The sequence below is a fragment of the Saccopteryx bilineata genome, chromosome 7 (genome assembly GCF_036850765.1).
Source record: "Saccopteryx bilineata isolate mSacBil1 chromosome 7, mSacBil1_pri_phased_curated, whole genome shotgun sequence".
In the NCBI taxonomy this organism is placed as follows: domain Eukaryota; kingdom Metazoa; phylum Chordata; class Mammalia; order Chiroptera; family Emballonuridae; genus Saccopteryx; species Saccopteryx bilineata.
The window spans coordinates 62760809-62773171 of NC_089496.1; the positions used below are offsets into that span (position 1 = coordinate 62760809).

Here is a 12363-nt window from a genome sequence, read left to right on the forward strand (position 1 = left end):
TGCCACCTCCTTGGCCGTGTGTGACTGTTGCTCTTTTTTTTTTCTGAAGTGAGAAGTGGAGAGGCAGAGAGACAGACTCCTGCATGTGCCCAGCCAGGGTCCACCTGGCATGCCCACCAGGGGTTGATGCTCTACCCATCTGGAGCATTGCTCCGCTGTAACCAGAGCCATTCTAGCACCTGAGGTGGAGGCCATGGAGTCATCCTCAGCGCCCGGGCCAACTTTGCTCCAGTGGAGCCTTGGCTGCAGGAGTGGAGGAGAGAGAGAGATAGAAAGGAGAGAGGGCCCTGACCAACCGGTTGGCTCAGCGGTAGAGCATCGGCCTGGCGTGTGGGGGACCCGGGTTCGATTCCCGGCCAGGGCACATAGGAGAGGCGCCCGTTTGCTTTTCCACCCCCCCTCCTTCCTCTCTGTCTCTCTCTTCTCCTCCCGCAGCCAAGGCTCCATTGGAGCAAAGATGGCCCGGGTGCTGGGGATGGCTCCTTGGCCTCTGCCCCGGGCGCTAGAGTGGCTCTGGTCACGGCAGAGCGACGCCCCGGAGGGGCAGAGCATATCCCCCTGGTGGGCAGAGCGTCACCCCTGGTGGGCGTGCCGGGTGGATCCCGGTCGGGCGCATGCGGGAGTCTGTCTGACTGTCTCTCCCCGTTTCCAGCTTCAGGAAAAAAAAAAAAAAACAAAAAAAAATTATATATATATATATATATATGTATGTTTGTTTGTTTCAGGCCAAGCATAATAAGAAAGGGCCGTTCTGTGGGCCCACATCATATTTCAAAGCTATGTGGAGGCCAGTTTTAGGTGCTTTTAATCGAGCCGTGTCTTCGCACATGCCCTCCGATGTCTACCTGAGGGTCAAATCTCCTTGTCCTCACTCTTCTTCTGCGTGGTGGGTGGTGACTGGCTCGCCCAGCTGTCACTCACTCTCAAGAAGCAGAAACCGAGCGAGCCAGTGTGAGCGAAATCAAATCACTCTGAAAAAGAAAAAGAATCAATGTGTAGTGAAATTAAGTCACTCTCTCTTAAAAGCAAAATGGAATCACAGTTTTTCATATTCATGGGACTGTTTCCTCCCTCTAAAGAGCTTCCTGTTCTAAAAGTCCCTGTGTTTTATGTTCCTTTCCGAGGAGAAGCAGCTGTGGACAGTGGCAGGAGGCATGTAGGTATCCCAGTTTGAGGGACCCACGGGTTGATTGGCCAGAATGTATTTATCCAGAGTCTTAAAACCTCTGCGCTGCAGAAAGAGCCCTTGTGTAGTTGAAAGGCGGTTCAGAGGCGTGGTGGGGTCTCGTCACACCTCCTGCCGTCGTGGGCGTCAGCTCCCTTTAAAGAGGTGTCCAGGATGGCCAGCTGTCTCTCACATGCCCCCTTCTTGTCCCGTACACCTGGTTGTAGCATCCTTGCAGCCCTTGAGGGCTCCAAAGAGGAGTTTTCTGCTCCAGAATCATGTGTGTCCATCAAGATTTCTGCCCCAGCTCTGCCCCCTGGGCTCATCCCATGGTGGGTCCTTTGGTCATTTCTGAGACTCAGTCTCCTCAGCCAAAAACAGGGAAAACACTACCCCAGTGAGTGACATGAAGCTCCACAAAGCCCTGGACCGTACGTCTCCACTGAAGTCCCGGTGCCTCTGCAGGCAGCCCGGTGGGATTTCAGGCCAGGCCCGCCGTCGGCTCCTGTGCAGACCCCAGTCCCCGCCCCCTGGGTTGGTCTGAAATCTGGGTTCCTCGCCCTGATCTGGGTCCCCTAGCATCTCACCAGCCCTGCTCCCTGGGGACCCTCACACACTAGGTTTCAGCAGCCATTCCCCGTGAGATGGATTTCAGGTCCCCCTGCTCCTTCCTGGCTGGTCACTCTCTTTTCTTTGGAAGTGTGGACACCAACCCAGTTTGGGGGGTGGGCTGTCCTCTGACCCCTCACTCTCCTAATCCCCCCCTTTGTGTGGTCTCAGACCACCTGACCTTTTTCTTTTTGGCAGTCATAACACCACATTATCACATACAGAAATTACATCCAATTAAATCTCCTGTCTTCACACCGCCCACATTTGTGCATTTCTCTTTCTTTTTCTTTTTCTTTATTTGCACCCAAGGGTCCAAACACAGAAATCCCCTCCTGACTCACGCTCCCAGTTTGCTGATCTTTTCCGCCCTCTCCTCTGTCATCCAGCACCTTTGCCATCTGTCCCCTGGGAGCCTGTCGTCTCCGAGTGAGACGAGCCTCTTTGTGTCTTGTCGCGGTTCCCAGGGTGCGGAGGCAGGGCGGCACGGCAGGACTTAAGGGGGGCCCCGCGGCCTTTCCCTGGAGACCTTCCTGGGGCCGGTCATTCACGGCCACCTTGGAGGGTGGATCGCGCATGCACCGAGCTGTTCAGATCTGGTGTCACATTGCTGCACCTTGTCAACAAAGGTGTGACGAGATGTTGGCACGACCACCTTGACAGAATCTGACGTCCCCGCAGTCAAACAATTTGAAAAATATGTACGTCAAGAAAAAAAACAAATCCAAAATCTTATTGGAGTTTATGATGGTGTCTGGTTCGTGAGTCACGGCTTCACTTTGCAGCAGTGTTGGTTTTATATACTTTCTTCTATTCTGGGTCCACCTTCAGTGGGTAATCCGGCCGGAGTGCAGGGAGGGGTGTTAGCCGTTGGCTTGGGTGCTGGGCAGCTGTCAGGAGCAGACCAGGATCGAGGTGCTTGGTTGAAAGGTGGCCAGCTGACCATTTGAGGAGCCCAGTCCTGGCAGGACTGGCAGGAGGCTGGCAGCGGTGTCCCTGGGGTGGCTGTGCCGGCTGGGGGTGGACGCTCGCACGGCACAGACGGAGGGAGTGCAGATGCAGAGGATGCTGGGTCTTGGTAAGAACCGCGGCCTGTCTCCGGGAAGGAGTCCGGGATGGGTGTGGCCTCCGGTGGTTCGAATGAGGAGGATGCGGGGAGGAACAGTTCTCCTCTGGGGCAGAGGTGAGGCTGCGGGGGTCCGAGCCGAATCCCACGTGCAGAAGTTGTAGCAGAGTGACAGTTTCAGGGAGGTAGGAGCTTGGGGGATGGGCGGGAGCGTGACCGAATGTCTCCTGCTTCCGCCACCACCACTTCCACAGGGGGAGCAGCCTGGATGTGCAGGTGTGTCTGGCTCTGTGAAGCTACCTGCCCACACCCCAGCTTAGCAGGTCCACACAGTGGGGGTGAGAAGCCCCCCTGTCTCCGTGCTCTTGTCACCTGCATGCCGGACCCTCTTTTCCATTGCTCTGAGCACCGAGGTGCTGTGTGCAGCGGTGGGTTTTTTAGTAACTTCTGTTCCAGACCTCTCTTTGCCCTTCCCTGTCCTCCCTCAGACTCCTCCCTGCCCTTTCTTCTCCCTGAGCTCCTGGGACCTGGCTCCACCCGCTCCCTGCTGACCTCTCTTCTCAGAGTGCCTGCCTCCTGAGGCCTGAAGCCTTTGGGCAGCCCCCTGTCCGGGCCTCGGAGATTCGATGTGCGGTTGGTCGTGCTTCCTGCGATTGTTCTGTGTCTTGTGTATGAGCCGATTCACGTGGCGGCCAAAGGGGGCATGCTCTTTGGGTGGGCATCAAGCCCCTGGCGCTGGCTCTGTGTCAGGGTTGCTGTGAGTGAGTCTGTGGTGCGCCCTGGGGTGTGGGGTGGGATGGGCTTGGAGCGCATCCGGATGGCCGCTCTGCGCAGGCTGGAGAGCGTTGGCTTTGGCTCTTTGGTCCCCACTACCATTCCCAGCCCCTGGAAAGCGCACGTCAGTACATGATGGGAGTTTTGTAAGTATTCGTTGGAAGGGTGAATGCATTGAGTCCCAACCTTGTGTGGCAGTCATGAGGAAACTTGAGGCACAGAGCAATGAGTGACTGACCTCAGGCCCAGCTGTGGGTAGTCACTGATGGGATCAGGTCTTACCTAGCCCCATGCTCCTAGCCTCTAACGACTGTCCCCTCCCCAGGCCAGATAAAAAGCCTCAGCAATTCAAGGGGCCAATCTTGCATCCCACATCCATGCAGAGCCATAGCACATAAGGAGGACCCACGAGTGAGATTCCTACGCCGACTCTCTGCGAGGGTAACGGGCTCACAGAAAGCATCCAGGTCACTTAAGGAAACTGGAACATTGCTGCGCAAAGTCAAAACACTTCTGAAACGAGGATGTGAACTCGAACTAGGATGATGTAACATGTTCTACAAACGGAGCCCGTGAGCCAGGCGGGAGGCCGCTTTTGCTGGGGAGGTTAGCCTGATTCTCGGCACAGTCCCGAGAGAGGGGAGAAGCAGGCAGGTGCATCGCCTGGTTTTCAGGTCAGGCTGCTGCTGCAGGGGTGTCTGTCTCCTCTGGAGTCTGCCCACACCTCCCCCAGGGCCACATTCACCCGTCGGAGGTTGGGGTGCTGGGCACCTACACTGGGCCCGTCCGGGTGGGTGTGGGAGGCTGTGCCCCGGGAGGTGCATTAGTGAGGCCCCCACAGGGCCCGTGGGGGTCTGAGTAGGTGGTAGTGGGGGGGAGGCATAACCAAAGGTGTCCAGTCTCTGTGCTCATTCATCAAACTGGGGATAATTAGAAAGCATGAGCGACTCTTAAAGGGGCACTTTTAAAGCATAGAGACTTCAAATATTGGACTTGTGACATTTTAAGACCAGAAAGGAATTTGGAATAATGGTCAGATCAGGCAAAGTTGTTTTTTTTTAAGACCCAGGAAAACAGTTGGTGCTCCTCCATTGGAACAAACACAGCTTCATCCTGCACCCCCCCCTGTCTGGCTCCAGCACCTGTAGTGAGTGGGTGGGGACAGAGGGGCTTGTGTCCCTTCCAGGCTTGGAATTAATTTTGGGTTCTCATTTCTTTAGTGGCGAGGTAGGATGTCAACATTTTTATCTATTGATTTTTATAGAAAGAGGAAAAGAGATAAAGATGGATTGATCTGTTGTCCCACTTATTTATGCATTCATTGGTTGCTTCTTGCATATGCCCTGATGTGGGATGGAACCTGCAACCTTGGCATATTGAGTCAAAGCTCTAACCAACTAAGCTATCTGGTCAGGACTGCTTTGTAAATTCTTTGACACATTGTAGCACCTGCCACATTGTAGCACTCAGCATAAAGGTTCCCAGCCCCTGAAGTCTAAATCTTCTGTGCACCGGAGTTGTTAGATTGTGATTACACTTATGTAGAGATGGCTCTTGTGGGGGGTGGGGGCAGTGAAGAACAAGTTGCACGTTGAAAATTCCACTGAATTTTGAATTTCTGTTCTCCACTTCACTCATGTAATGCAGTTACTCACATTCTCATGATCGTGTTTCGTTACTGGAAGTGTCAGGTGGTAGAGACTATTGTCTGTGTGAGAGAGATATGTATATATATACAATGTAAACACATTCCCATTGACTCCTGAAGATAAAAGGCTTAACCTGAATTGACTCTGTTTATACTTACTCAGAAAACTCGACTATAACAAATTCTACTCCAGCAGTATCAGTGTTTGTTATCATAACATCATCTCCACCCTTATCTCTGATTTTTTTGTTGTTGTTGTTAGTTACAGTCTACTGAGGAGGCTTAGTGGGAAAGAAAACCACACCACCATTTCCCTGAGCACGCGAGGGGTGTGCTCACATCTTGAATGACCAAGGAAGGGGACAGGACTGCAGATTTAGCAGCCATGGGAGGACCATGGGGCACTAGGGACACACCCTCCCCATCCCATTTTTCTTCTTCTTTGCTATGTTTCTATTTTTTCCTTCTTCTTCTTTTCCAAGTGAGAGGAGGGGAGATAGAGAGAGACTCCCACATGTCCAATAGAGAGATTTCTGCATGTCCCCTGACTGGGGTCCATCTGGTGACCCCTGTCTAGGGCTGATGCTCTGCCCATCTGGGGCCATGCTCACAACTGAGCTATTTTTAGCACCTTAGGAGCCAGGGCCAATATGCTCAAATCAATCAAGCTATGGCTGTGGTAGAGGAAGAGAGAGAGAGAGAGAGAAGAAGGGGGGGGGGGAGAGAGGGTTGAAGAAGCAGTAGGTCACTTCTATGTACCCTGATTGGGAATTAAACCCAGGACATCCACACACTGGGTCGACACTCTACCACTGAACCAACTGGCCAAGGGCCAGAATTACTGCTATTTTTCTCTTAAAAATGATGATTTGGAAGGATATTTGTTGACTTGGTGAAAATGTAGTGAAGGAAATGTGTTTGGAAACATTCTATTATTGTCTGCTTTCATTTACCTTAAATTATTGATAGAGGAAGGATGATTGCTATAGGCAGTGTTAATAGGGATTATGTTTGTCTGCTGAGATGGGTGATGATTTTTATTACCTTTTTTTTTGCTATTGCCTAACCTTTTAACAGGCCTTTCTTGATTAAAGTTGGGATGGTAGACCTCTTTTATTCACAAAAATTGCATGTTCTTTATCTTTCTGTTAAGGTAGGCTTAATAGCTGCATTTCAGGCAGTTTTGGGGAGACCACCAGCCCAGGTGGCCCATGTCAGTTGGTAGCAGGAAACCTGCTTCTTTGGGTCCATACTTCCCAAGTCACTGGAAAGGGAACTCTCCAGTGTGGACTCGACCGCTTGCTTGGCGTCTTTGAGGCTGGACACAGTAGCAAGTTATTGATGCTCAGCTGTGAAGCCCTTTGTTCATTGGTTGGAGCAGGGGGTCTACAGAAGGGATGCGGTGCTATGGGCCCCAGTGGTCCTGGATTGCGCCCTTGACTCTTGTGTGTGCGCCTGTGGGACCCTGAGCTCTAAGCCGGGGTAGGGATGGCCCCTCCTGGGGCCGGTGAATGGGTTGCTATGCACTTCCCGAATACCAGCAGATGGGAGGGCACCCCAGATAGTCAGCCTGCAGCTGCACCTCATGGCAGTCTGTGGTGTAAAAATAGTCCCTTCTCAATGGGGGACATCGGTGTCCCGAAAACGGACCAGACGGAGGGTTGGGAAACCGTGTGGAAAACGACCTGCTTCTGACTAGCCCCCGTTCCGCCCCCTGCCCTCCCCCCCATTCCGCCCCCTGCCCTCCCCCCCGTTCCGCCCCCTGCCTTCCCCCCCCCCGTTCCGCCCTCTGCCCTCCCCCCCCGTTCCGCCCCCTGCCCTCCCCCCCCCGTTCCGCCCCCTGCCCTCCCCCCGTTCCGCCCCCTGCCCTCCCGTGTCTCCACAGTCTGCGGGCCCGGCATCGACATCCGCAACGACTTGCAGCAGCTGAGGCGCCTGGAGAACTGCACGGTGATCGAGGGCTACCTGCACATCCTGCTCATCTCCCGGGCCGAGGACTACCGCAACTACCGCTTCCCCAAGCTGACGGTCATCACCGAGTACCTGCTGCTGTTCCGCGTGGCCGGCCTCGAGAGCCTCGGCGACCTCTTCCCGAACCTCACCGTCATCCGGGGCTGGAAGCTCTTCTACAACTACGCCCTGGTCATCTTCGAGATGACCAACCTCAAAGACATCGGGCTCCACAACCTGAGGAACATCACCCGGGGGGCCATCCGGATCGAGAAGAACGCCGACCTCTGCTACCTGTCCACGGTGGACTGGTCCCTGATCCTGGACGCCGTGTCCAACAACTACATCGTGGGGAACAAGCCCCAGAAGGAGTGCGGGGACCTGTGCCCGGGGGCGCTGGAGGAGAAGCCCCAGTGCGAGAGGACCACCATCAACAACGAGTACAACTACCGCTGCTGGACCGCTGGCCACTGCCAGAAAAGTGAGTGACGCTGCCTGTGGCCGCCCTTCTGCTCCTCTCCCTCCTCCCCTCCCCTCCTCCCCTCCTCTCCTCTCCCTCCTCCTCTCCCCCTCCTCCTCTCCCTTCTCCCCCTCCTCTCCTCTTCCTTCTCCCCTACCCCTCCTCCTCTCTCTCCTCCCCCTCCTCTGCTCCTCTCCCTCCCCTCCTCCCCCTCCTCTGCTCCTCTCCCTCCTCCTCTCCTCCTCCTCTCCCTCCTCTCCTCCTCTCCCTTCTCCCCTCCCCCTCCTCCTCTCCCTTCTCCCCCTCCTCTCCTCTTCCTTCTCCCCTCCCCCTCCTCCTCTCTCTCCTCCCCTTCTCTGCTCCTCTCCCTCCTCCTCTCCTCCTCCTTTTCCTCCTCTCCTCTTCTCCCTTCTCCCCTCCCCCTCCTCCTCTCCCTTCTCCCCTCCCCCTCCTCCTCTCCCTTCTCCCCCTCCTCTCCTCTTCCTTCTCCCCTCCCCCTCCTCCTCTCCCTCCTCCCCCTCCTTTGCTCCTCTCCCTCCTCCTCTCCTCCTCCTCTCCCTCCTCTCCTCCTCTTCCTTCTCCCCTCCCCCTCCTCCTCTCCCTTCTCCCCTCCCCCTCCTCTTCTCCCTTCTCCCTTCCCCTTCCTCTTCTTCCTTCTCCCCTCCCCCTCCTCCTCTCCCTCCTCCCCTCCCCCTCCTCCTCTCCCTCCTCCCCTCCCCTTCCTCTTCTTCCTTCTCCCCTCCCCCTCCTCCTCTCCCTCCTCCCCTCTCCCTCCTCTTCTTACTTCTCCTCTCCCCCTCCCCCCTCCTCTCCTCCTCTCCCTCCTCCCCTCTCCCTCCTCTTCTTACTTCTCCCCTCCCCCTCCTCTCCTCCTCTCCCTTCTCCCCTCCCCCTCCTCCCCCTCCTCTCCTCCTCTCCCTTCTCCCTCTATTTCTGCCTCCCCTTGCTCCCCTCCCCTCTCTCTTTCCTCCCTCCCCTCTCCCCCTCCTCTCCCTTCCCTCTCTCCCTCCTCTTCTGAATGCAGGGGTTCCCACGGGGCGGGTGGGGATGTCTTGCATGTAGGACATGGCCTGCCTGCCATGGAAGAGGGGGGTCTCAGATGGCTTTTTGTAGCATCTGGGAACTCAAGGAATGGAGGCCACCATGGCTGCCATAACGGCCACTCGAGTCACATACTAGAAATAACGCACCCCACCCCTGGGCTAGGGGCCTGCCCACCTTCTGCTTTGAATCAGGACAGGGAAGGTGACCTGGCAGGCTTGGACGTGCCTACGCCCTGACCTGTCGAGTCTTCGTCCTCGTCACGCAAGGACGTGCTCTGGTGCGGCGGGCCTTCCTTAGCTTGAACGCAGCTGGGAGGTAATTGAATAAAGGGGAAAAGCGAAGACCTGTTTCACCTCTGAACCCTGCTCTTGGTCCTTAAAGGTGCCGTACAGTGCTCAAGTGTCCTGGTCTGTGACGAGCGTGCGGGCGTGGGCCCTGGGCCCATGTCCAGGAGTCCGCGGCTCAGGCTGCACTCGCAGGGGGCGTGCGGCGAGGTGCATTTGTGCCCCAGCCTCTCCTTCCCTTCCTCTCCCCCCCACCTCCCCGGAGAGTTGTGCAAATCTCATGAAACCCACTCGAGTGAGAAAAAACAAAATTGACATGTGATCACTGCTCTTGGGGGCCGGACAGGGAGGGGGTGATATTCTGAAGCTTCCCATGTATTTATCTACAATTTTCCCTTTAGTAGAACGGAACTTGCCTTGTTGCGATCAACACCTCGAGAGCCAGGTCGTTTGGCATTAAAATGACACTTCTGGTCCCTGTTGCTTTCGGCGGTGTTTAGGCAGCGGTGGGATTACAATAATTTAACAACTGGTTCTCTGCCCTAATGACTGTTTCAAGTATAAAAACACTGTTCTGAACGGTAGTTTATTATTTTATGCATTTAGTACTTAAGTAAGAACAATAAAAGAGGTACACAGAACTAGATTATGTTATAAGTTTTAAAATATTAAAAATATTAAATAATACCTGACAGAAAACAATACAACTCTTATTTAAGGGATTTCCATATTGCTTCTTGATTGGTATCCTCACTTGCGATTTTTTTCACCTATGGACGGAGTGAACATTGCTAAGGGGCCCTAATTAGAGTACGCTGTTGCACAAATGAACGGTGAGAAAGAGTAAGGAACGTGTAAACTTTGTATTTCCATGTTGGGCGGCTGCCCAGGCGCCCACCTTAGAACCCTGATGACAAAGTGCCATTTTAACCACCAGTTCGCCGAAGTCAACAAAAAATTAGGTATTAGTTCTGCCAAATCAGTGCGCACCAGCTGAATCCCACCCCGGTGTTTAGGTACATCCGCCACCAAAGATAAAAAAAAGAAAAAAGAAAAAAAAAAAAAAAGAAAAAAAAGAAGGTTCCGCTCACTGGTTGGAAGCCAGCATGTTGGCTATAAATAGCTATTCTCAATGGCTGGCCAGGTTAAAGATCCAAGAAGCCCAAGGCCTCTGGCTACTCAGGGGACACCGAGAAGTCCCACATTGATGGGCTCGCCTTGTAAAATAAGCACATCAGAGGCCACGTACTCCGCAGGCAGCTGTCTTACTTCCCCTCTTGCTGGGGCAAGGGTGCTCTCTTGACCCTGGTCCAAGCTCCGTGTCACTCCATCTGCGAGCATGTGGACATTCGGTCAGTAAGGTAACGGGTCCCCGTTGACTGCTTCTGGGACTGCAGAGAGCTGAGATAGCTACCAGAGTTGCTCGAAGAATCCCCCATAGACTATGGCAGGAGGAAGATGCTATGCTGGTCACATTTCTGTTCGGTCAGAACGGCGCCCTGGTCATGAGGTCATCCGCTGGTGTGAGAAAACAGCAAAACAGGTACTTTTAAGTGGTCTTGATATTTAAAGAAAAAGGCGGTGCTGAGGGAGGCCTCCTGGTGGTGGAACACCCTTGGATGCTGCCTGTGTGAGGCAGGTGGGTGACCCTGACCCGCCAGCCCTTTCAAGCTGTGCCAGGCATCTTTACCACGTCCCTGAGCACCCTCAGGAACCCGCTCAGGGGGCGTTGACCTTGGTCTCACTGGGGACTTTTGGCTGTTTCTGCCCGGCTGCTGGGTGAAGAGGCTGGACCAGGACTTCGCAGACTGTGGACTACCTGTCGGCGGCCCGTCTTGCAGCACTGAGTAAGTCCTGGGTGTGTCCTCCAGCTCTTGGAAAGCATGGCTGTCACCCCAGGGGCCGGCACGGCACCTGCTTTGTGAAAGATTTATTGTCAGGAAGATACGCTTCCCCCCTTGAGCGGAGAACAGTGTGTAATAGTCCTGAGCAAGCCAAAGGATTCTGGGATTACGAAATCTGATGTTTCCCGGGTAATCCTTGCGGCCGTGGCTACCCAGGAGCCCTGTTGCGGCCGCCACTCCTGGCTCTCAGCTGGCAGGGCGGATCGGCCGTGGATGGTGGCTCTCCGGCTCTTCTCAGAAGGAGTCAAGGTCAAGGGTGATGGAGAAATAGGAAAATCAGCTGAAAGTCGAGGCTTGGCCCCTGGAGCTGTTGACTACTTCGCGCAATAGTTATTTGCTGAAGGCCAACCATGTATGGGGAGGGATGGTTTGAAATCTATTGGAGGATGTGGTTTCAATCTCTTTTTATTTTTAAAATGTTCATTTACTGATTTTTTTACACACACAGAGAGAAACATCAATTTGTTGCTCCACTCATTTATGCATTTATTGGTTGATTCTTGTATGTGCCCTGACCAGGGATCGAACCTACAACCTTGGTGTATTGGGACAATGCTTTATCTAAATGAGCAACCCGACCAGGGCCTGGATCCAGTTTTCTTGCTGCCTGGTGATTTTGCCTAAGTTGGTGCCTGGTGTTTGCTTGCCCTTAGGAGCTTTTTGATACTTGATTCCCCACTTCATCCTCCCCCACACAAAAAAACCCAGTGCCTTACAGCTAAGTGGAGCCCCAAGTACTTTTCACCGCATCGGGGAGAGCAGCTCTTGCCCAGCTGCCATTGCTGTGTGGTGCATGAGAAATCCTGGGCTCTGCAGGGACATCCCCCGGAGGCTGTGGGTCTGGCCCTGCTGGGAGCTGAATGCGTGGGTGCTGCACGCAGCCTTGCTTCCGGGAGAAGGGCATCGGCTGGAGATCACAGTCCCGGAGTTGGTCGCTTTGCCTCCTGTCTTCAAGGGGAGAGGCCAGGAGCATCACAGACCAGCGCTTCCGCAGGAGAAAGCCGTCCATGGCTCCCTTTAGGGACAAGAGGAGAGTCCTCTCGGGCCACCTCACTGATGGTGTCAGGGCTAAGAATGAAGGCCGGTGGTGGGACAAAGACAATTCTCTACCCCTCCCCCCCGCGCCCACTCTAGGTCCTTGTCCTTTTGTTTTATCAGACAGTCCCCACCCAGGCAGTACCGGTGGGGACTGGAGAGTCTCTCTGCGTCCTCGTTTCTCTCTGTATTGATACGTCCAGCCACCAGGCAGAAGAAGGGGACTTGACTGAGTGTTTTGTCTGCCACCTGCTGATTGGGGTGAGGTGACAGCATGGTCCCTATGCCCCAAGCCCCCCACACAGGTGGCGAGTGTGATTTCGTGTTAGCATTTCTCCGCTTCCTCTTCCTTCACAAATGTTTTCTGAGCTACCTGGGAGGGGTGTTTCTTCCTGTGCAGTGGCCTCCAGCCCCCTGCTGGCTG

The 12363-nt window shown here is 54.4% G+C and overlaps 1 protein-coding gene across 1 annotated transcript in view; it reads left to right on the forward strand.

Annotated features, from left to right (window-relative positions):
* IGF1R (insulin like growth factor 1 receptor) overlaps window positions 1-12363 on the forward strand; it is a 224686-nt gene that overhangs the window by 27566 nt on the left and 184757 nt on the right. Inside the window, exon 2 of the mRNA XM_066239567.1 lies at window positions 7148-7693. Within this exon, the coding sequence (XP_066095664.1) occupies window positions 7148-7693 (546 nt within the window). The remainder of the gene's footprint in view (window positions 1-7147; window positions 7694-12363) is intronic.